Raw genomic sequence first — 26,866 nt, forward strand, 5'->3', positions numbered from 1 at the left:
TATGAGTGACATATGTACATTCGTATGGTTTCTAATCAGGAAAGAATGAACTACAGAGGATCTGTTTTTTTCTTCAGGTATATCCAATTTTGAACTATTTCAACCCTTTTTCATATTATGTGCCAGTCTTGCAATGACAGTGTTAATGAGTTTAAAGTATTTTTTTGGCTTAAGTGCTTAATCCATTTAATGTTTTTTTCATAAATGTCTAGGTCCATGAATGTTTCGTGTTTTTTCAGTTCTTTTGATTCGGTGTTATCATCAATCCTTAATGATGAGTTCGGTTATGAAAATAAAAAAAATTGATGACATATATACATTCGTATGGTTTCTAATCAGGATAGAATGAACTACAGAGGCGCTGTTTTTTCCTTCAGGTACATCCAATTTTGAACTATTTCAAACCTATTTCATATTATGTAAAAAAGAAGATGTGGTATGATAGCCAATGAGACAACTATCCACAAAAGACCAAAATGACACAAACATTAACAACTATAGGTCACCGTACGGCCTTCAACAATGAGCAAAGCCCATACTGCAAAGTCAGCTATAAAAGGCCCCGATAAGACAATGTAAAAAAATTCAAACGAGAAAACTAACGACCTTATTTATGTAAAAAAATGAACGAAAAACAAATATGAAACACATAAACAAACGACAACCACTGAATTACAGGCTCCTGACTTGTGCCAGTCTTGCAATGACAGTGTTAATGAGTTTAAAGTATTTTTTGGCTTAAGTGCTTAATCCATTTAATGTTTTTTTCATAAATGTCTAGGTCCATGAATATTTCGTGTTTTTTCAATTCTTTTGATTCGGTGTTATCATCAATCCTTAATGATGAGTTCGGTTATGAAAATAAAAAAAGTTTGATGGCAACACAACATTTTTGTGAGTAAAAGTTTTGATGACTTCTGTATCTTATAACAGTTATTTATTTTTAAAACGATGTTTGCTGCTCTCAATGATGAATTTATACCAATTTTTGTAGAAAGAAAGAAACTATATATATATAAAAAAAAAAAAAAAAAAAAAAAAAAAGATGGAACCTGGTTTTATTGCCAGCCAAAAACTTCCGCTTAAAAGAGAACTGTAAGTGATAAAAATAACGGCACGAAAACACAAGCAAGAACACTCAAAAAGAGAAACGCAAAATCAAATATCATAATAGTCGACAAAGCATTCAAACCGCAGAACAAAATCCAACATCTTCCATCTACGTAAGATACCACAGAACATCACAAAACAGTGACACCCTTAGGTAACGAACTTTATACATGTACAATTATCTTCACAATACTAGAACGTTTACTGGAATTAATGTATATGTGACATATACAAGGATAAAATAGATGCAGGACACAATGAAACAGCAAAATATCATGAATTATAATCATTATAAGTCATAACCGAAACGTTGTAACTTCCTGGGGTAATACACTCGGACATAATAATCCCACGTTCAGGCAATAATTAAAGTATTTACCTCTCTAGACACCTCATACAAAGGTTATTTCCCATTAAATCCAGCACTTATCTTAATGACTGAAAATTTTAGTTTTTGTTTGAATTGCAACTGCAGCTGGAGAAACTATGAAATGTTAGGTGCACGAACACTATCCTTACATAGCCACTTAATTATGGTCTCATCACGGATCACCGTCTCAAACTTACAAGACAAAACGACACAGGATACATTAGTATGCTTTTTGTTAAACAAAGATATCAATAGAGGGGTGTATGTGTGACGTTCTAAAGTAAAAGTTGGCCTTCAAAAGTATTGTGATGAGATATAGTCTACTAGTGGTGTTAATCAGGAACATTATTCACGAAGGTGCCGTGACATCTTCAGTTGCAGACGGATAGTTCACGGAAGTATTCCGCATCTGATTCGCTAAGTGTATATAATATTCACAAAACTTCGGTAAAGGAACCGTATTTTACAGAACGTTTCCGCAATACTTTTGACGTATAAATCCAATTAATGTTTTACTTAAAATGGCTTAAAAATCATACATCTTTTTACAATTTTTTTGTATTTGGGTATCATAGTTAACATTGTCGTATTCTTTAATCCTATTGCTAAAGCCCTAGTCCAACAAGACCACTCTTACCGCGATCTGAAATAATTTCAGATCGTGGTGAGGTCTCGGCATGAGCGGCAAGAAGATGTAAATTTTCGTTGCTTTCACGATGCTAATACGTCCTCATTACGCTTCTACAACGATACCTCTACGATTATACCAAGTTCTAGTCGCGCTTATTCTGCGACCTCACTACGCTTATCAAGATCTTTTTACGCTCATCATGTTCTCACTACGACCATGTCACGAGTTATCCGATTGCAACACGATCTTACTACGCGTCTACTGCGATTATAGCACGTTACGCGATTATACTACGTTCATACCGCGATCTTACTACGTTCTCTGCAATAACATAACGTCGTGTTCCATATCAATACAGGTCAATTCCTTCTTATTCTATTTATACGTAGATTTCTCAGAAACAATACAGTCATGCCACCAAAATCTACTAGACAACGTGGGCACGGTGGTAGGGGTTAATGTAGAGGCAGATGGAGCTATGATAGTAACGAATTCTGATCCAGCAGAGATGTTGGACCGACCAATCCTATCTGAATTACAACCTATTACTGGTTCATCAAGCTCAAATGACGATATTATAGTGAACGATAGCAGAGATGACACAGATGTGTCAATAAATATAGGAAGATGGGGTATGAGTGCCAATGAGACAACTCTCAATCCAAGTAACAATTTATAAAAGTAAACTATTATACGTCAAGGTACGGCCATCACTACGGAGTCTTTACTCACACCGAACAGCAAGCTATAAAGGGACCCATCATTCAAACGGGAAAACCAACGGTCTAATCTATATAAACACGAGAAGCATGGTTGAGCCGTCAGATAAAATGCACAAATAGTCCTAATTAAATGCAGCCAAAAAAACGATTCTAGCACGTCCATGCCGTCTTTATCATGCTCTTCCTGACTACGTTCATACTTCGACCATCATGCTCATTGACATTATCAAATAAATATATAAAAGCTCTCAATGTTTAGTTTCTTTATTTGTTATTTGTACCTCTTGTCCTTTTTTTTCTAACGGCGCCACAACCATGCTTGACACATCTGTGTCATCACTGCTATCGTTGACTAAAACAACGTCATTTGAGCTTAATGGACCAGCAATAGGTTGTAATTGTGTTTGGATTGGTCGGTCCGACGGTTCGTTACTATCAGAGCTCCCTCAGCCTCAACATCTACCTCTACAACCACGTCCAATGGGTCTGGTAGATTTAAGTGGCATTCCTGTGTGATTTCCGAGAAATCTATATATTAATCAGAACTAGGAGAAATGGAACAGTATGTATACGGAACACTATGTTTGCGTTATTGCTATGAACGTGGTGAGGTCGCGGTATAAACGTAATATAATCGTTGTAAGAACGTGCTATAGTCGCAGTAGAAGCGTGGTTATGTCAAGGATAAGTAAAGACGATCACATTAAGCGGGATTCATACATGTACCTATACGCGTTAGCGCTCTCTATATGTAACGTCATGGTTGCTATCTCTTAACGTCATTGTGATTCCAGCATTAAATCATCCATTTGTATAGACGTCTTTTCCTCTATTTCAAACACAACGCAAACTAATATTATACCATCACGAGATTAAGATCATGTTGCAATCGGATAACTTGTGGTTTGATCGTAGTGAGATCGATGCGTTGTAGAAGCGTAATGAGAACGTAGTATCATTGTGAAAACAACGAAAAGTAACATTTTCAGGCCGCTCATACATCGAACTGAATATATTTAAGAACGCGATGAGCGTAGTGTGATCGTGGTCTAGTGGGACTAGGGCTTTAATGTAGTCATGGATAAGTAAGGTTACTTTAGCAGATCGGCTGCCTTAGATAGCACTCCACAGTTAGAAAATAAAATTAAAAATGAGCAACAAAATGTTTGATCATCTCCTATTCCTGGATTTCTAATACATTAACCTAACTGTTTGTGTTGTACATGTGCATATGTATGTAATCAGTATATTCCATAGATTTGATTTTCAAAAGTTAAAAAAGTGAAAATTAATTCCTTTTATGTGTATCCATGGCAACATTATGCATTTATTTACCATAAAATTTTGCAAAAAGGGGGGGGGGGGGGTGAACATGTCACATACCCCCCAAAAATTTAGATCAAACTATTTCAAGACCATAGTACAATTATAGTACGCCCATGCCGTCCTTATCACGCTCTTCTTAAAACCTGACTACTTTCATACTACAACCATCCTGCTCATTGTCATTTTCACATAAAGTATATAAAAGCTCTTTAGATTTTGTTTGTCTGTATGTAATTTGGATCTCTTGTCCTATTTCTCTAACAAGTCAACCATGCTTGGCTCATCTGTGTCATCCCTGCTACAAAATCGTCATTTGAGCGTGATGGACCAGTAACAGGTTGTAATTCAGGTTGGATTGGTCTGCTGGATCAGGGATCGTTACTATCAGAGCTCCTTCTGCCTCTTCATCTGGGGCGAATTAGTTTTTCCATAGGCTGTAATCGTAACGTTTTCTTCTGTTGCTCAGTCCATATCGTTAACTTGGATATGTGTGATGGATCGTATCGAAGCTGAGACAGTTTGACATATGTGGTTAAATTTCCTGGGTACAAAGTGAGATAATTTTTCCGTAAATTAGCAAACCCCGAGTATCCGTTTGTGATGCGGCTTCTCATGGTAAAAAATCCCATTTTTTTACACAACAAGTTCTTTGAAAATTTAATACCTTGAATACGTTTAATAGCTTCATAGATTTTACACAATTATTATTCTGTGTTCCCCTATGTTCTAAATTAACACAAATGGTCAAGCTCAGTCACTTGCTGAACATAGAAAAGTGTCAAATATCACTACACAGAGATTTTAAGTTTACACGTGACTTTTCAGTTCCTTATTTCAAGGCGCATTAGGGATTTTGTCCCATCTTCCCCTACCACCACGCCCATGTGTTATGGTAGATTTTGGTGGCATGATTGTTTCCGAGGAAATCTACGTATTCATCAGAGAAAGAAGGAATGGAACAGTGTTGATATGGCATACGATGTTGACGTTGTTATTGAGAACGAAGTAAGATTGCGGTATGAACGTAGTAAAATCGTGGAAGAACGTGTTATAATCGCAGTAGAAGCGTGGTAAGAACGTGTTGCAATCAGATAACTCGTGGTATGGTCATAGTGAAAAAGTGATAAGCGTAGTAAGATCATGATAATCGTAGACAAAGCGTGTTAAGAACGTGGTATAATAGTAGCAGACGCGTGGTAGAAGCGCAATGAGGACGTAGTATCATCATGTAAACAACGAAAAATAACATTTTCATGCCGCTCATACCGCGACCTGACCACGATCTGAATTAGGCCGTGATCGGTGTTGTGTTAGTGTAACTCACACATAAACTAAACATAATTACGTTCCCATTGATAAAACTCAATGTTTACATGTAGTTTAAATCATGTTTTGTCTACATGCAGTCCGTAGTCGATGTAGGCCTTGTGTAGGTTTAGTATACACAAAACTAGACATTCCGAACTGTAATTTTCCCGTTTATATGTAAAAAAGAAACGATTTTTATATAAAATTGATACTTATAACACTTATTAATAAAGTTCTTTACAGAAATATTTGTCTAAACTTGATATATTTATTTGTTATAAAAACACTTTACATAGCCTTTTTAACCCGTTATCAAGACTCATCCATCATCATTGCCGAACACATAATTCATTAAAAAAGGTCTTCCCGAATCGACTGGACGTACACACTGACAGAAATATTTGCCACTGGTCTTTACTCAAACAACGGTTCACTCATAAATGCATAAATAAAAAAGGGTGAGGTTAATTGTTCGTTTGTGTAAAATCTGAGATCCGTTAAAATACAATTAGAAAAAAAAAAAATATCCCCCTCTCCTTTTGCCAAAAAAAACCCCAAACTTGTAGAAACATAGCCATTTGAAACAAACAGAAACGATAGAAATGTACTGATCCTCAACATCGCAAATTTTTTTTTTGTCTATAAGCACGCTGATGCAGCCTAAATTTTTAATGCGTATTCGAGACATCTTCAAAATACTGCAAATCGTCCAAAATGATTTTCTTAAAGGATAAATCACTTTACTTTTAAAAAAAAGGGGGGGGTCTGAGTCCGATTTTTTTTTATCGCGCGAAAGTTAATATTCAATTTTTTTCGATGGTATCAATTCAATATTTAACACTATAATGTATGGGGAAAGTTTGGGTTCAGACTATTTTTTCATTCTAATCATCTGTATGACCCGATTTTTTTTAAATCAAAGTGTGGGAAAATTCATCCCCCCTTTTTTCAAAGTCAAATGGTCGTTCCCCTCCTGCTAGAAAAGTTGTTCGAAAACCTGAGTTTGGTTCTACGTAATGAACATTTAAATAACATATAGTTTACAAGTGTGAACAAATCTTATGTACAGGTAACTAAACAAGGTGTATAGATGTGGACAAATCTTATGTGAAACTAGTGTAGATTACATTAAACCAAATGTAAACATGTTTACTGTACACGGCGTTTGGTGTGAACACGGCCTTAGTTTAAGATCGCAGTGACCGTGGTGCGATTGTGGTGTAGTTGGACTTGGGTTTTAGTTCTTTTCAAATGGGTATATAAAACAAAGTAGCATGTTTGAATCTATATTGTAAGTGAATCTACCTAAATTGAAAATGTTTTTTTTCATAAATCAACGCAGGATAACTAAAATATCAAATTTGTTATAGTTCAGTTTAGTGACTAGAAATTCGTTAAGGTTGTGGACAAATTTGTCATGGTTTAGACCCTAATAAATAAGAATTTCTCTAATGATATAGTGTTTTGATATAAAACATTTCCATTCTTGTTATGTACAAAAGACTAATAATACCATGATTAGTTATATCTGTTGAGAATTAAAAGTTCGAAATTTTTACAAATTTTAATGAAAAGATTAAACCACTTTTGAAAAAAATCCATACGTTACGCGGTAATTGTTTTTTTTAAACATATCATGGAAGGAAAGCATTTGCCCCAGTATACGTCTGTGTTTTTTTCTGTCTTTAAGGAAATTAGGATAACATTCTACTAAGGCGATTATGAAAGCTATGTCACTTTTAAACTTGTTGAATTGTCATTTTTTCTTCCGTGAAATTTGTTTGAAGAATCATGTTTAGATAATGTCAAGTAGTGTTTTAGCGAAATGATTTAAATAACATATAACACATGAAGTGGGAGGTTTGACATGTCATTAAATCAGGTTTACACCACCACTTTTTCTTTAAATGTCCTGCACCAAATCATAGCAAATAGTTCTTTTCTATATTGGTTGGCGTTTGTTTTTGTTGCACTTCGGTGTTCCTGTTATTTCTTAGTTTTCATCTTATAGTCGTTGTGTTTCCCTAGGTTTAGGTTTGTAGCCGGGTTTTTTTTTGTCGATCGATTTATAGTTTAATAGTTTATTTCAAACCAAAAGCAATACAGCTTATAGGTATATCATAAATATGTACATGTATATCATAACAGAACATTTTAAATACAAAATAACTTTTAAAAAACCGGTATTATATTACTGTTACATTAATTTTTAATATTAAATTGCCTTTTCAAGTAAACATTCATTCATTATTAATTCATGCCTTTTAAATCAAAAGGTTAAAAAGGAACCTTTAAATAGGTTTTGATTTCAATAGAAATATAAAGAAACATCACATGCGTTAAAATCAAAATATATCCATATAGAAGATAACTCATAACATTAAAGTTACATAAATTGTTAACATGGACTCTGCAGAGGTAAGAAATTATATAGATAGGATTGGGGGGAAAGACTGCATTAATCTTTACAAATTGTAGTTGAATAATTTTGAGGAAATATTTCTCATGCAAATGCTTATATTAATGCTTCTAACTATACTGATCACGTTGAAATGAGAGTGTCTTCCCGATTATTCCACTTTATAAAATTACAGGTAAAAAAGTAATGAAATTATAGGGGACAATCGGGAATATGTGTGTGGGACAATTTGGAAATTTGAATGTAAGACAATTAGGAATTATCGTGATTGATTTATTTGTATAGTGTGTTGCAGTTAATTAAAGGTTACAAATCAATTAAACTTATAAAGTATGAAGAAGAAAAAACATGAACAAATAATAATAGTTTCATCTTTTGTTGCACATAGTAGGCACGATTGAGGTTTCATCAAACAGGAAATATATCCCCGTTTAAATGTTTGAATGTCAATCATACTTTTGTTCGTCTTTATTATTTGTGATGAGTCCAACTGATCGCAAAAACAATGGGAATATTGGGAAAAACCAACCATTGATAGTGATTCTTGGAAAGAATGATCTGGCAAAATTCTAGACAGCAGCTTCGTTATCAATAAATGGTTATCGTAAGGTATTTGATGTCTTCAATAGTGCGAAGAGTGTTGAAACAATGTCCTTTGACTTCCCTAGTATATTTGCAAAGAATAGTTGAAACATCTCTCAATCAACAAGTTTGTGAAGAGAATTTAATTTAATTGAGTTTATACTTTTTTTTTTTTTTTTTTTTTTTTAGGTTGCATGCATTATTACTATAGTTATTTAAAAACTTTACAGATATTAAGTAATTAAAATTACGCTATTTACATTCGTTTGATAAATAACGTAACATTGAAGATATATTTCATAAATCATAAATATTATATTTTTTTAATAAAACGTGCACTTATCTTATGCCTTAAATCAACATATTTTTTAAATCTTTTATAATACTAATATTAAATGTGCAGTAATATTTCTTGTTTATATAGCAAAACAAACAACAGTGAAGTTACCCTTTTTTTTTATCAAAGAACATTTCAACTTTTGATCTTCAGTGCTGTACAATTTTGTACTTTTTTCACTTTCGATCTTTTATATCTGGGCGTCACTTGTAAGTCTTGTGTGGACAAGGCGCGTTTTTGGCGTATTAATTTTAAACCTGATGCTTTTTGTTATCTATTAATCTTGTTTTTCTTTGTCTAATATGTTCTCCTATTTATTTGTATTGTAGTCCTGTAATATTATGTTGTCATTTCAATGTTATATTTAACTTTGCCATTAAAGTGCGAGGTTTGGCATGCCACAAAACCAGGTTCAACCCACCACTTTTATTCCCCTTTAAAAGTGTCCTGTACCAAGTCAGGAAGATGGCCATTGTTATATTATTGTTCGTTTCTGTGTGTGTTGCATTTTAACGTTGAGTCGTTTGTGTTTTCTCTTATTTTTGAGATATTGAGATAAGACGTGGCACGGTACTTGTCTATCCCAAATTCATGTATTTGGTTTTCATGTTATATTTGTTATTCTCGTGGTGTTTTGTCTAATGCTTGGTCCGTTTCTGTGTGTGTTACGTTTCGGTGTTATGTCGTTGTTCTCCTCTTATATTTAATGCGTTTCCCTCGGTTTTAGTTTGTTACCCCGATTTTGTTTTTTGTCCATGGATTTATGAGTTTTGAACAGCGGTATACTACTGTTGCCTTTACTTTAACTTCATTAAATAATGTTGAACAATCAGAACTTTTATGTGGGACATTCAGAACTTTTCATGTAGGACATTCAGAACTTTTCATGTAGGACAATCAGAACTAAAAATTCAAAAAGTGGGTCAATTTGGAATAAACCGATACAAGTAGCCGATTGATTTGAAAAGAATGTTCAAGGATAACTGAAAATTTTGGATAATAAGGGTACATTGTCAAATTCGATTTTTGTATATTCAGCAAGAACGTTCTGAAAAAATTATCTGTCATGTTATTAATTCATATTTGTTGTTATAGCAATAAAACTAGTTGTTTCGAATACCGTCATGATTATGAATTTATTTATTAAATACAAAGTTATCTTCTTTTTTTTTGCGCTTAGTAATCTTCAAAAGCATGTTTTTAAAATCTAAATGACAAACGAATTAAATTAACTACAATGCAAACAGTTCTTGACACTATTTAAGAAATTTTGTTGAAATGAAATTAGTTTAAAATTTGTCTAAGTAGGCTTTAAAAATTTCTTTTTTTTTTAAATTTGTCTTTTTACTTAGATTTATCATGCCTGTCTTTATACATTGTATGCGACGCGTAACAGTTTCTAAGTAAATGTTCCCATATATGTTTTATGGTTCACCTAATACACATTTCAGACTCTATTTAGAAAAATCTATAGAGCAGAGAATTTTGATTTTTTTCTTACATGTTACAATCTAAAATGTAAATCAAATATTTTTCACTTCACACGATAACATAAATTTTCTTTCAAACTTATTAAGGATGTATAGTTCAGTGCCACTAAAAAAGAAGCCAAGGTATAGTGTTTATATCTTCTTCACAAATACGGAACGGTATTCAATTGAATCTAGATATTTATCATTTTAAAGAAATGATTTAAAAAAAATAACTTTTAAAATTTTAGAAAGTGAAATTAAAGAATTAAGGAAAGGAAAAAGAAACATATGTAATGCAAACGGAGGTAAAAATAGACAAGTGTTACTTTAAGATTTTCTACGTATGAAAAAAACAAGCAAATTTAAGGAACCAAATGATAAAAAAGTGCACAAACTATGTCTTCTAAATATAAAATAAAAGAAAGGAGTTAAAAGTTAATTATAGAGTTTTGACCAAGATGAAAGTAAAGAGCAAGATATTATTTTTTTTACTTCATATTATATCAAAACTGAGAAAATTAGATGCAAAATACATATTGTGAAGCAACATCCAGAGAGAACAAAATTCAAGAAGATATGGTATGAATGCCAATGAGACACCTCAACAAAACAGACCAAATGACACAGTCATTAACAGCTATTAGACACCGTACGGCCTTCAAAATTAGCAAAGTCAATACCACAACTTCACTATCACTAGCCTTGCATCCTGACCTAAGATAGTACTTCGGCAAGCCGTGAACTTGGATCCCATGCTACACTATCGCGAGATCCCAATATACATTTGGTTAATAATATTCTAAAACTATTTCATGACTCTTTTCTAATCCTTGAATTAGAATTTATATAGACTCAATCAAATGGCCGATCGCACTGATCTCCTAACTCCAGTAAGGTGCAAACCAATTGTTGTTCTCTTTAACCGGGCGGTTATTGAAACTTAACAAAAAATATATATCATTAGTTCATAGTTAAATTACATATAAATAACAAGAAAGGGTTGTATATAGTCAAGTTTAAGCAAGCGGAAGCAAATTCCTGAGAATAAAACAATTAACTGACGTTATGTGCACCCAATTTTTAATATCTTTGACATATCTCACGATTAGCTTTGTTTTTAGTCTGATCGATTGTCTGTCTACTACTTGATTGTCTTTGGGCACCAATGAATTCTTAAGAAATTTGTTAAGTAACGCTTCGAATACCAGATTATTAGCTAACGATGGGCGTATCATGAAACTCTTTAATTGCTGAGAAGTAATATTGATATTTTATTTCAAATCAGTTAAGAATTATCTTCTCTTATAGAATATCAAGGGTCACATGACATTCTTTTTTCTTCAGTAAAAACATCCATTAGTCTTTATAGAAACAAACGGACCAGCAAACGGTCTATAACGAATTTTTACATGTTAATAACCTGAGGGGCGTAGTTTCTCTGTTTAGAGTGATGTCAAATGACATTTGAAGTTATTAAATTATTCAGACAAAACGCGTGTCTGGCGTATGACATTATAAGCCTGGTATCTTTGATAAATATTTACACCACTGGGTTGATGGCACTGTTGGGGGACGTTGATCAACAGCCCAGTAGTCAGCACTTTTATTCAAAGTACTAAGGATTTTCGTATTCCATGCATACGTTTTCCTTCACGTATTTGGCACAACTTTTTGGAATTTTTGGTGTTTGGCTTTTCAGCTTATTTTCTTTATCCGAGCGTCACTGACGAGTCTTATGTTAATGAAACACGCGCATATGGCGTAGACAATTATAAGCCTGGTATCTTTGACAACTATTTACACCACTGGGTTGATGGCACTGTTGGTGGACGTTTCGTCCCCGAGGGTATCACCAGCCCAGAATTCAGCACTTTTATTTGAAATACTAAGGATTTTCGTATCCCATGCATTGGTTTTCCTTGACGTATTTGGCACAACTTTATGGAATTTTTAGTATATGGCTTTTCAGCTTATTGTTTTATCCGAGCGTCACTGATGAGTCTTATGTCGGCGAACCACGCGCATTTGGCGTAGACAATTACAAGCCTGTTACATTTGATAACTATTTACACAATTGAGTCGATGCAACTGCTGGTGGACGTTTCGTCCCGAGGGTACCACCAGCCCAGTAGTCAGCACTTCGGTGTTGACATGCATATCAAGTATATGTTAATTTTTATAAATTTAACGTTTGCAAAAGTATGAATTATTCGAAATACGAAAATACTAAAATGTTCTTATCCCAGGCATAGCTAAATAAAGGCAACAGTAGTATACCGCTGTTCAAAACTCATAAATCCATGGACAAAAAACAAAATCGGGGTAACAAACCAAAACCGAGCGAAACGCATTAAATATAAGAGGAGAACAACGACACAACATCGAAACGCAACACACACAGAAACAGACCAATCATCAGACAAAACACCACGAGAATAACAAATGTAACATGAAAACCAAATACATGAATTTGGGATAGACAAGTACCGTGCCACGTCTTATCTCAATATCTCAAAAATAAGAGAAAACACAAACGACTCAACGTTAAAATGCAACACAAAGAGAAACGAACAATATATAACAATGACCATCTTCCTGACTTGGTACAGGACACTTTTAAAGGGGAATAAAAGTGGTGGGTTGAACCTGGTTTTAAGGCATGCCAAACCTCGCACTTTAATGGCAAAGTTAAATATAACATTGAAATGACAACATAATATTACAGGACTACAATACAAATAAATAGGAGAACATATTAGACACAGAAAAACATGATTAATAGATAACAAAAAGCATCAGGTTTAAAATTCAATACGCCAAAAACGCGCCTTGCCCACACAAGACTCACCAGTGACGCCCAGATATAAAAGATCGAAAGTGAAAAAAGTACAAAGTTGTACAGCACTGAAGATCAAAAGTTGAAAAGGTTTCGCAAAATACGGCATTGTTTTTATGCCCGGGATAAGAACATTCTTATTATATAGAACAATATAGAACAATTTATTCTTATTATATAGAACAATATAGAACAATTTAGGCTTATTTTGCACAACTGTTTGGAATTTTTGGCCCTCAATTCTTTTCAACTTTAATTTGTACTTATTTTGGCTTTCAAGCTTTCTTGATCTGAGTCTCACTGATAACTCTTATGAAGACAAAACGCGCGTCTGGCGTATATGACCATTATAGTGACACATTGATTGCCCGTAGGACAGTGATATTGACTACATAATTTTGTCTGTAATAAGGAAAGTAGAAAGTTCTTCCGGCTTAGTGAAATTCACCTTCGATCCCAAATAATAGATTTATGTATGCATATTTAAAAATTATATAGTTTCCTGTTCCTTATCCATAACAGAAGTGAAAAAATAGCTTCTTCCTGTTTACTCAAGATCACTTCCGGGTGATATTTGTCAAGGTCACATGCCAACCAACAGTTTTCAAAAGACCGTATGGCTTTATCCATGTTATCATGTACTAAAGCGGAGTAATAATCAACTAACCTTAAATTGAATCTTTTCAGGTCCAATAACTCTTATAGATATCTTTGAATTGTTTCAGAAGAAATTTATCATATCTCAATCACAATAAGGCAAATATGGTGCACTTGTTGTTCTATATGTATCTTCAAAAGTGACAGCAGAGATCAAGGAACAAGGAAAAGTCCAAAATTTTGATTTGACCTTGACCTTTCACCTTGACATGATTATGTATTGTTTTGACCAAGGACCTCAAATCAGAAGACTTTAGATCTCTATCACTTATGGTTAACTAATTACAAATGCATATCACTTTTTTCAAATTCATAATTTCGTATCGCTTCTGTCAAAATTGGACATCATCAGTCTCAAAAGCGTAATAAGTGTTGCAGTTACATATGCTTGTCATATGCAAAACATATAAGCGACATCTTGAGAAACCACAAAACAAAGTCAAGAAACAAATTCGGTGGATGAAGAAAAAAGATAATCAGACCAAATACAATAAGTCTTTCCACAGAATAGAAAACGGTGAGTATAAATGTGACATTGATTATACATCTATATTGGATGAACAATTAAAGTTTTATACTAAACTTTTTGCCACGGAAAGCTGGGTAAATACAGCTGGAAACAACTTTTGTTATGTTTGTGCGATATCACAATTATCGAGGACATTTAGAATTCAGAATCTAATGATTTTAAAGTTGTAATGAAATAAACAATAAGCTAATTTATCGGTGACAATGTATTTCCGAATTTTTAAAATTAAACAGGCAATTCAAAAAGATTTCATGCACATTTTGAATTCTTGCTGAAACCAGAATTTGACTTCAAATTACCTTGAGACTATGAAAATTTCTTTGTTTTGTATCCTGATAAAGGTCATAAGTACTGATTATATATGATATATAACCAGTACTTATGACTTTTATCAGGATATTCTGGCTTCGGTGGAAATATCCAATTGCGCAAAGATGCGTTATTTTGAGATAAAACGTATATGCACCTATGCTACCATTGAGCACGTGTTTTCCAAGTACCTAGTAGAATTTACGTAAAAATTGTAAAATGTTTTTGTGCCTAAAATATTTATCTTGTATGTATATATTTTGAGGAAATACTAGTCAGGCAAATGGTTGAATGTTGTTTTCATGTCATTTTGATATGGCAAATCGATGACCCTAAATCATGTCGGGACAACTAAAAGTAAATCTATTCAATATTGGATATTCTTTATACGCAGAAAGATATTGCAAAATAAAACGGGGAAAAAACAGAAAAAATATTAACAAAATAAAACTACACTTTATACAATGACAATTTAAGTACGACTAGTCTTGTAGGATTATCGGAGGACAATTGGGGGTTAGTAATAAAAATCCCGACATTCCTATCTTTATGCCTGTAGTTAAGGGCAAACCATCCCGGCTGATATTGAGACCTTACAATCTATATGAAGAGTTCATAGTTGTTTCCCATTTAAATTACAAGAAACGAGAGTACATATAAATACATTTGTACTTAATCAAGCGGTGGCTAAATACCAAGAATTAAACAATTAACAGACGTCCTTCAAATAACTGGTGATACAACAGGAAAGACAATAATACGTGTACTTTACAATTTGCATAATATTTAAAAATCAGTAAGAAAAGGTCTAATACGAAAGGTCAGAGTTTACAGTAATTACATTCCGCCATATCTACACCTGTTTTAATCTTAAAACAATAACAAGAATATCTCTATTTATTTTAAAAAGAACTTAATTTATTCAGCTTCTGATCACAAATATGCTGTAAGAAGGTATATAAATTTGCGCCAAAAATGCGTTCTTTTGCGCCATAATTCATCTGTGCTAATGCTTTCGTTGCAGCTTTTATTTTTATAACATTACCTATTATCATATGCAGCACAAATGACATATAATATCGCACTTTTTAGATGTCAATCTTATTTTCGTCGCAAGACAACATATGAATATTTTGAATAAGCCTCCATGGGTTTAAGTAATAGTTAATGTAATGGTTAAGAAATGAAATCACTATAAATTGATGAAAAAAATAAATGTACATGTATTTTTCGAGTTCGCTATTTGAGTGCTTATATATTTTAAATTTTCCGTTGCATAAAAAAAAATGGCATAATAGTTAATATCTAGTAAAATAGATAGTTGAAAATTAAAAATGTGATTGTGTCAAAGAGACAACAACCCGACCAAAGAGTAAAAACCAGCCGAGTCCACCAATGGACGAGGAAACCCTGTAACCAGAGGCTGGCTTCAGATGGTCGATAAAACAATAATATGTACTAGTTCAGTGAAAATGGACGTCTTTAAACTAAAAAAATATGAATGAACGTACTTATACATCTTCGGATTTCAAATGTTTGGCTTTGAGCGTTCCTGATGAAGGTAAATCCAGAAAAGCGCTTCGGACGCAATAAATTATTAAACGTGTTGTTTTATAATTTTAAAACATATCAGACTTAAAAAGGGCAAATGCTCCTTAATTTGGAAAGGCTAAAAAATCGGCGAGTTTAAAAATGTTATCAACCCTCTCCGCTATACCTCAAGCAAATGTTATATAAACAAACACACAGCAGTACGCACAGAAAAACTCGATTTAAAGGAAGTCCGATTCCGATGTCAGATTAGGAAACAAAGAAAACTTCGCAAAATGACAATAATACATATTTAACAAAAGACTCTTCCAATACTGACATGCCAGATCCAGATCTCAAATAAATTCATTGAAAGATTGTGTGTTTGTCGTTTGAAAATCAAGCAGAAGTCAATTTAACAAAAAACCAGTATCGCTTTTACTATACCTTTTATATTTCTAACCGACATAAATCTTTTATATTTTTTTCTAGGAACCAAAGAGTGCTGCCCAGATAAGCAACATAGAAGCTGTGAAGTTTACGACTAAGTTCGATAATCTAATTGCAGCACTTACAATTTTAATGGTATCTGAATTATACACTGTATTTGTTTTAATTGATCTATGAATATTGAACATCAGTATACTATATTTATTTATTTACGAGACCTATGCGTCTTACAATATTCATTTGTTGCATGCAATCGAAGCCAGTATGATATGCAAAGGAATACAGTACCTCTTGTTCAGTGTCTTTTTTTTTATAGAAATATCTTATTATTTCTAATATAATGTTGATGGTATAATTCTAACTGTTGTAATGAAAGAGGAAAGTTGTGGCATACTGTTTAATGCTCACACTTGTTTTCAATATGATAAACATATGACAAACTTCCTTTAAAACTAAATCTGTAAAGTCGTATCATGGCGCACACTTCGAAGCCATATTTGAAGTTATTGAAATATCTATGAATATGTTAAATACGTGCCTTATTTGATGATGTTTATGTATTAAAAACTCGTTTGATAAAATTTCTTCAAAACAGTTCTCAGTGTTCTGAATAAAAGCATGTTTGAAATTGTTTTTCTCTAGAAACATGATGTTAAGATATCTCATGTCGAATCACGTCAATCAAAAGAGTTTAAAGATTGTCATGACTTCATGGTGGTACCAACAACACAAATGAATGGTTTACAAACGGCTATCGGCGAACTGAAGAAAATAGGCAAATGTGTCACCATTGTTGGAGAAGGTACGTAATGTTATTTCATAGAGGTTTTTGTTTAGTATACTTTGATTTTGAATTAGATATTTTATTCAAAAATATTAGAGAGATTTAAACAAAGGAAAAGGCCAATACCACTTCAGTGGCGGATCCAGAACTTTTCATAAGGAGGGAGGCGCTCACTGACTACTCCATTCATGCTTCAGTGATTCCGTATAAAATCAACCAAATAATTACCACCACAAAGAAAACTCAAAGAAATGGCGTACTCTGCTGGTTTTAAATTTTAGATTGATCTTTGGTTTCATGATTTAGTTGGAAAAGGAAAATTTAACTTTACTTTTATAATGGTCCGTAAATTGTATGGTTGGCCGCTATATCTTTTTTTTTTGCAAACTTTATCAAACTAATGCGTGCTATGTTGATACACCCAATATGTATTTCTGTATTGATACACATTAGAAGAGTCAAATGTCACACGTTTGAGATTTTAAAATTGATTGATACTTTTAACATAAGTGATTTAGCCAATATAAAGTGAATTTACAAAAAATACCAAACTCCGAGGAAAATTCAAAACCGAAATTCCATTATAAATTGTCAAAATCCATAGCTTAAACAAATAAAACGAATTGATAACAACTGTCACATTCCTAACTTGATACAGACATTTTCAAAGTTTTAAATTGTGGATAAAAACTGGATTTACAGCTAGTTTAACCTCTCATTTATATGACAGTCGCATAAAATTCCAGTATAAAAAAGCATTAAAAGAAGAGTCACAATAAACAAAGGTGACCTACTGTAAACAAAACTTCATCTTTTGTTCTTTTACCATTTTCATAGTATGGCATCTGCAATTTTCTACCAATAACTTATATACTAAACTATTGACTTTCTACAGACATATGGATCCCAAAACACGTTTCAGATCTTGACAGATATGTAGATAAAGTTCTAAGTGCCGGAGAGGATCTAGAAGCAGACCATCCTGTAAGTGTTACAAGCACATATCGTAACTACAAAATTACAGAAACTAACAAAAAAGATACAACATCATTAATTTGCTAAAATGTTTGCGATAATAAAGCCATTATGTACTTCTTTGCATAAACACTGAATTATAATATACAAACATAAACGTCAGTATGAAGTCATGATGATCGACTTGAGATACAATTTTTCACAATTGATTTCTAAAATATCCTTAAAACCTACACCCTGTTTTACTCTTGCATCACAGTTTCTATTAGCTATACATACCAACTTGTATCGAAACAGTAAGTCCAATTTGAAAATATATATCTTAATTTGATAGCAGAATGAGAAGTATTCATCAATTGATTTTCTATTCATAGGGATTTACAGATGCAGTATACCGGAAGAGAAGGAAATACTTTGCAGATATAGCTTTGAATTACAAACAGTAAGCACTGCAAACTTATACAGTTAAAATAATTTATTGTAAAATGTCTTAAGCAATTGTAAGTCTGGTTAGCTATAACAATTTCCCTCCTTTTCATATCACCACTTAATGAAACGGAGTTTACAACTATCGTTATGTCTAAATCTCACATTAACTGATAAGACAGTTGTGATGAAATTTCAAATTTGCCATGTCAAGTGTGATGGCATCTCCTTATATACCACTTACTAGTAAATGATTCCATGAAATTTTACAGAATATTTCTTCTGATTCCTTTTTTCAATTATCATTAAAAAAAATTGCTGAATTCACATCTTAGCTAGGAAGGCAAGATATATAAAAAGAACATTTTAACTAATCGAAAATCGAAAATAAAAAGACAAAAAAAAAAACAACCAAAAACAAACAACATAAAAAAAAAAAATAAAAAAATAAACAATAGTGTACAGAACACAACATAAAAAACTAAACACTGAGCGAAAATACCCAATAAAAAGCTAGGTGATGTCAGTATCCTGGAGAATTGAGTATATAATACTGTTTGTGTTAAAAACAATTTTTTGGTTATTCAGTTGTATGCTTCATATGTTTATGAGGCTTATTTGTTTTGTATACTTTTATATTCAACAGACCTCATATATATTTATGTTTAATACCTATGCCGAAACGAATTTAAGTTTTCTAATACGATTTTAAATACAAATCAAGGTTATCAAATGCGTAATAAAGAAAGAAAAACTTATGTTGAAGTTCCATATTACTATGTTTATAATCAATGAAGAAAAAAAGATAATAAAAGATACACGAATACTTTCTTTTCAAATAATCAATTTAAGAATTATTGAAAAAGAGACGCAATACAAATGTATGAATCACCTCAAATATTTTGTTTGCAGTGGAGAATCTATTCCACGTGTAGAGTATACGGAGGATGAAGTAAAAACATGGTAAGTTATAACGAGATTTCCATTAAAGGTCATAAATCGATCGAGAGAAAACGTCATGACAGAACACAATACATGACAAGTTTGCATGCCAATCACTCGATAAGAACAGTTATAGTTCATTTAGTGAAGTCGAGGTATAAATACTTTAAAATATATTTAGTTTGACGAAAGGAAGAACTCCTAGAATATAACATTATCAAAACAGCAGACAATCAAATCTTACATTTCACGGTATTCTAATTTTTTTCTTAGTTTCATAACACTTGAACATGGCATCAAAAGTCAACACATCAAGACAAGAAAGCCATTCGTAATAGGATACCCATATTTCTAAATAGTCTTTTAAAATCATATTGATGGAGACGTCTTCAATAAAAAACGATCGAAAAGAACTAGAGATTACATCGTTAGTCTTATAACCAATACCTTTAATAAGAAATGATTGTTAAAATAGGAAATGAACATAAAATGATAGCATGTATACATTAACATCTTTGGCAGAAATTTTACTAATAATATCTGGCTACATGAATTAAGAAAAGTATTTTAAATATTGTTTTGCATTTTGATAGGAACGCAATCTATACAAGATTAACAGCATTATATCCAAAACATGCTTGTAAGGAGTTCCTGGAAGCATTTCCACTTCTACAACAGAAATGTGGATATAGTGCTGATAACATTCCACAGCTGGAAGATATATCAAACTTTCTGAGAGGTGAGCATGTTACGATATATTATCTAGTAACTTACTAAAATAGGTAGATATTTTGTTCAAGGAAGGGGAAAATGAAGCGATTATTGGGGTTTCTTTTAATTAATAACGTACGACAAGCGGAATATGTTCCTTGTCCTAGAAGTCACATGAATGTCGTAGTCATTTAATTTTGGTGACACATATCACACTTTCGATAAGATGATTTCAGATCTGTTTCTTCCAAAACTACTAGCTCTTAATTGAAACTTTCCTGCAAGAAAATCATGGTAACTATTGCAAGCGGTTGAATATCACAAAAACTGCAAGATGTCTCAATATGCAAATACAGCCTTCCATTACATTAAACAACTTTGTATGTTTTATTGTGCATTAAGGAAGGCAGATACGAGACGCTGCTAGTATTAGAAAAGGAGATTTGTCTAATTTAAAAGTTAGAACTCAAAACGAAAGGTCAAGAGTCTATTAGTCATTGGTTGTTGTCCATTTAATACTTTCTGTTTGTTATTTTTTTTTTATTAATCTGAAATCAATTCTATTTAGTTGTTTTAAAACTTCTCCTGTCAGATTCATTTGTACTTTAATATTTTGTAAAGTTTTTATTTATTATCAAAGGCTGAACTAGAAACCATCGTCCTTTGGTGTATATTAGCCTTATTGGTTGGGTATATGGGGGTTATATGCCTCATTGGATATCAAATTACTTCTTCCTTTCCTTAAAATATCAATACTGTTAACTACGTTTTCTAAAATATGAGAGAGAACTGATATCGTCAAAGCACCCATTGATACTTATACATTGATATCATTTATTTTATTCAGATCGTTCCGGATTCTCTCTACGACCAGTAGCTGGTTTGCTATCATCAAGAGATTTTCTGGCAGGATTAGCTTTTCGTGTCTTTCATGCAACTCAGTATACTAGACATGGTTCGAAACCACTCTATACACCCGAACCGTAAGTATATTCGTACGCAAAATATCAATGAATGTACATATATGAATAAGATGAATCATGTGGTATGAGACAACTATATATTCATATATCAATATGGGATTTTTTTTTCATGATTTTTGAAAGACTAATCTATTTGTGTAGTTGGCGCATCCAAAAATATGCATGAAATGAACAAGACATTTTAATTCATTGCAACCCTAGTTGTCACATTTATGTGTTGATTTGGATAGTTATCAAATGTACCAGGATTATAATTATTAGTGTTGTCAAATCGTACACTTTTAACTAACCGGTTACTCGGGTAATCGTTCGACCGATTAACCGGTTAACCGATAGTTTAAGTTGATGTTTGAAGGCCTTATCTCTCTCTATATATCATTGTGTTTTAAATTGACTTTTGAATCAACAGAGATGTCTGCCATGAGTTACTAGGTCATGTGCCCATGTTTGCAGATCCTGATTTTGCACAGTTTTCACAAGAATTGGGATTAGCCAGTTTGGGAGCTTCAGAAGAGGATGTTAAAAAGCTTGCAACGGTATGTTAGATTTTTCGAGTCAAGTTAAGAATTTGGAGGGTTTGATTTGAAATGTAATAAATAATGTGTTTCATTACTTAAAAACAGTAACATTGTTAACACAAGTAGAATTGTTCTCGTTATACTTTTTTCGAAAATATATAAAGAACTAAAGTTTTCAGTTCTGGTGCACAATGAATATACTACAAAGGTTTTATAATTACTTTTTGTAGGATACTTCAAAACATATACTTCATCTCGTGAATCAGTTTTCAGTTGGAATGTTATCATCAAAAGACAATTGATACTATAATATCCATATAAAACTGGTGTGATGTATGAATAAATTGGGACAATTGAAAACATCCTCTTTCTGTTCTCTTCTTAAAGTTGATATTTAATTAATTTAATTGTAGATGTACTGGTTTACCATAGAGTTTGGGCTCTGTCGTGAAGGAAAAGATGTGAAAGCGTATGGCGCTGGAATTCTGTCTTCATTTGGAGAAATAGAAGTAAGCATCTACATATTAAAAGACACAATTGAAATCGATATGAAAATAAATTTATGTATTTACCTAAATTGTTACAATATTTTTTAGGAATACGACATCACTGTTGATAAACTATATATATCGCTAGTAATGGCGTCGACTCAATTGTAAAAAAAAAAGAAGAGCCTTTATCATTTCTCTTGAGTGATAGTCAAGTAGAAAATTTCGTCAGCTATTAGACTATTTATCTATCATATGATATAAACACGTAGTTTATCCAACTAATGCGATATTATCTAATTGCTCGATAGAACGATCTTTAATTGTAGTTCCTATTTTCACAGAAAGATTTCGATTATTGAATATCTTAAAAATACATTGTTTTGCAAGATTCCGTGCACAACGTAAATCCACTTAAATCCATATGTTACATATATCGTGTGCTATACTAAAACTACTTTTAACTGATATGGGATACATTAGCCGATAATCCTTTTGAAAGACAGACGAGTGAATGTTTTTTTTTCTCATATTCATATTCATACATAAACATTATTGGATTAGTAATTTACCATTTCTGTGTTTACTATTTAGTACTGTCAGACAGATGAACCAGAGAGACGCAATTTTGAACCAGAAAAGGCAGCTATTCAAGAATATCCTATCACTAGGTTTCAACCAATTTACTATGTTGTTGATTCGTTTAAGTCTGCTAAAGATAAAATGAAGTAAGCAATGAGAAGTTTTATGAAGGGTTAAATGAACCTGTGATAAAACTTTATGGTCATTTAGGTAAAAAATATAATTAAAAAAACCCACACTTTTGAATATGAATTTAAAACATCGACCCAAATACTGACACATATCTGAAGATGAACATGCGATCTGCAACATTTTGTAAATTTATTCATTAGATCTAGCATAATTTTCAATAAGTTTCACATTCTCTTAATACAATACATTAAGATATTACAAAAAGAAAGGAAAGAAGGACAAAAAAATGACTGTCGGATATTTTTTTTTTAAAGAAATCTTCCTTCTAATGATATCGACTAGTAATAGAAAAAAAGGTCTGATGTAAAAAGGGAGAAAAGAAAAGTTCAATAAATGACACAAATAAAAAAATTTAATAATAAACAAAACAATAACTGAAGGTGTTAAAAGTTGATGTGAGGAATCTCAAAGTACGAAAGTGGCTCATATGAAATAACGACGTTCATATATAAGTGGCTTATTTTAGAGTAGTTTTAATACAACATTTTTAAAGCAGTTTTTATACAGTACTGTCATACGCAAATATAGGACAATAGGAGAATATGACATTACTATCTTGTGACATACCCGGAATTAATTGATATAAAATTTCAATAGTCCATATGATTATTACACGACAGGGTTACAATAAATAAACAGATTAAAGGGAGAAAATATAGGACAGAGAAACAAACGAATAATAGCCATCCAAAGGTAACAGGTTAAAAAATATTTTTATACACCAGACGTGCGCTACGTCCACACAAAACTATGTTCAGATGTAAAAAGTTTGTAAGCCATAACAACTACCAAGTTGAAGATCGCCGAGGACCAAAAGTTCTAAAGAGTTGTGAGGCCAGGGTTATCCGCCTGCGACAAAAACATCATTATTACCAAGAATAAAAAGTAAAATCACAAAAATACTGAACTTAGAGGGAAATCAATTCGGAAAGTCCATAATCACATGACAAAATCAAATAACAAAACGCATAAAAAAGAATGGACAAGAACTGTCATATTCCTGACTTGGTACAGACATTTTCAAATGTAGAACATGGTGGATTAAACCTGGTTTTATAGCGCTAACCCTCTCACTTTGACGACAGTTTCAAATAATTCCGTTATATGTCCAGTGATGCGTTAACTAAACAGACACAATAAATGAAATAGTCAAACTATGGGTACAGCAGTCATCATCGTGTAACAATTTTAAAAGGAACAATTTAACAAAACACAAAAGCATCTATCTACAAACACATTCATAGTTTTGCAAACAGTAAATTTATATAATAGACATTTATTCATAGTTGGCAAGCACAAGCTGTGATACATTTAACACTAACGGGTAGATAGATAGAATGGAAATTGAAACAAAATGTCTAAGTTTCTGCACACAACATAAAATTCGCGTTAATGGTTGTTACTTTTTAAGCGTTTACATTATCTCATTATGTTTTATTTAGAGATTATGCATCTAAGATTCCACGCTCATTTAATGTGCGTTACAACCCTTTCACCAAAAGAATAGATGTCATCGATGGGACAAAAGGAGTGGTTACTCTTGTCAAAGAATTACAAGGTATAAACTTAAGATTAAGTTTTGCGTGAATTGAGGGATTGATTAATATGATAGTTTGTAGTAAACAAAAACAAAAAATATAAAAGCATCGTGTTTTTTTTTATATCATTTCAAACTTGTTAAAAACAACAAAATGATCAATGCAATTATGCAATAATACGAAAACTTTTTTCATCTATTGAAAGCTTTCAAACCATAGATTGATATGTGTATCGCGTAATGATATTTATCTAAAGAAGATTTCTGTATTTAAAGAAAAAAATATGTTGTTCGAAGTTGAATCGAACAGTTTGAAACAACCTAACAATTTTGTGTCCCAAAAAGCATTCAAAATGCATGGATTCTAATATATATAGGGCATGCATGCTCCGATGACAAATCAATATTGCAAAATACCAACAGATAACAATATTATTCACTAAAAAGAATCAAATTTCAACATCATATGCCACGCATTAATTCGCTTCGGTCGAGCTACATATAAAAACCCCTCTGCCATAGGTTTGTTCTGTTCAATAAATTCCCCCACTATTTGGTTTTACAGCTCCTAACATTGCGACGTATTTATACGTATATATGCAACACATTTTTGTAATCTTTACTGAGGAAGTCATACCCTGAAATCAAGCTCAACAATCATCAATGTCCATATTTTTTTACATTTATATCTCTCACAACAGAAAACATAAAAAGACATCGCGATGGCTATTATATCTGCTTTATATATATTTCAGGTGAAGTCACCATGCTTCAGGATATACTTACAAAGATTGGAAGTTTTAGAGAGTAAATGGTGCACGATTGAAACCATTTTGAACAATACCATAGTGTACAAATTATTTGATGAATCTCACAGCTAGAGATGATCATATCACTAGACATTATTATGACTTAGTACAGAAAACACTGCATTATTCTATTATGATTTTAGTCTCTTGTAATGTAGATTATATCAACTTCATTTCCATTAAGGTACCATTCGAGACAATTAACATTTCAATCATTAACACACAAGTCTTGTCATGAATTTCATGCATTTAAAGATTTACTTTCGATAGTGGAAACTTTAGTGGACACTTTTCTAGGAATCGTTTTTATTTTATTTTAGTTTTCCCTCAGCAATATGAGAATCCCTCTCTTAATATATTTAATGAAGAGAAAAACTATATTATATAAACATTTTTTTTTAATTTAAATTGATGAAGAAAACATGTGGAAAGCTAAACGAAAAAGCATCTCAGAACGTTTAAAAAGATAAATAAGAACACAAAATGAATGAATATTAAAAAAAAAATATTTGTGTATTATAAGACTGGAGTTCACTTCATTTTTATGTTCCTACTATGCTATCAGTACAAAAGAAACTATGTCGTGCGCTTTTATACAGGTAAACATGCCTTCTTTTGTGAAGGTGTTACTAAGCTTTCATTTTCGTCCATATAATTTCTTTTTTGGGTTTGTTGTTGTTTTTTTTTTAGCATGTAACGATTTCAAATGTCCAATATCTGAAACCAATAAATGCAAAATCCAACACGATGCATCCATTTAACTTTCGATGTTCCAAGTTTTGCATCATGAACAGTTTGCCTGTACCACGGATACCGCTATAGTATATCGTTATTTGTTAACTTTACAGATCTGTCATTTTGAAATAGGAGTTTTTCTAATTGTATTTTCACATATGTATTTGATTGTTAACGTTACAACTATTGTCTTTACATTACTTATTTTATAACATATGTATGTAGTAAAATATGTTATCACAATTTATTGTTTTATATGTTATTTTTTATTTTCACATAATAAAAAATTAGCTTTATGTTTAAAGTTTCTTGTATATGTTCATAAAGTATACACATAAAAAAAACAGGGTGCAGGGGAATCGTACACTTTTCTTTCTTTCTTTTTTTGCACAAACACATGCTCCCGTACTAATATACCACACATACACAAGACGATTATCCTGTTGACTTATCCGGTCTTACACCTTTTGGACTTTATCAGCTTTCCTCAGTTGTGGTTTACACCTTCATTTGTACTGTTGTACATGTTTTTAAGTTTAGATATTCGATATCATATTGTGTCTCTATGTGGATATTCCTAAAACAACGTCTAAGTA

At 32.2% G+C, this 26,866-nt stretch overlaps 1 protein-coding gene across 2 annotated transcripts in view; it reads left to right on the top strand.

Annotated features, from left to right (window-relative positions):
* The window catches only part of LOC143047818 (protein henna-like), a 49,124-nt gene extending 22,556 nt beyond the window's left edge, over positions 1–26,568 (top strand). The window contains exons 1-12 of one of the 2 annotated variants that reach the window (XM_076221101.1): positions 16,619–16,723; positions 17,231–17,390; positions 18,268–18,356; positions 18,722–18,789; positions 19,686–19,736; positions 20,309–20,454; positions 21,274–21,409; positions 21,819–21,945; positions 22,341–22,436; positions 23,010–23,143; positions 24,632–24,747; positions 25,482–26,568. In XM_076221101.1, the coding sequence (XP_076077216.1) occupies positions 16,721–16,723; positions 17,231–17,390; positions 18,268–18,356; positions 18,722–18,789; positions 19,686–19,736; positions 20,309–20,454; positions 21,274–21,409; positions 21,819–21,945; positions 22,341–22,436; positions 23,010–23,143; positions 24,632–24,747; positions 25,482–25,537 (1,182 nt within the window). In that variant the 5' untranslated portion in view covers positions 16,619–16,720 and the 3' untranslated portion in view covers positions 25,538–26,568. Of the gene's footprint in view, positions 1–16,618; positions 16,724–17,230; positions 17,391–18,267; positions 18,357–18,721; positions 18,790–19,685; positions 19,737–20,308; positions 20,455–21,273; positions 21,410–21,818; positions 21,946–22,340; positions 22,437–23,009; positions 23,144–24,631; positions 24,748–25,481 lie in introns of those variants that run through there. The other variant, XM_076221100.1, reaches the window with a different exon arrangement.
* Positions 26,569–26,866: the final 298 nt, after the last annotated feature.

The sequence above is a fragment of the Mytilus galloprovincialis genome, chromosome 10 (genome assembly GCF_965363235.1).
Source record: "Mytilus galloprovincialis chromosome 10, xbMytGall1.hap1.1, whole genome shotgun sequence".
NCBI lineage: Eukaryota > Metazoa > Mollusca > Bivalvia > Mytilida > Mytilidae > Mytilus > Mytilus galloprovincialis.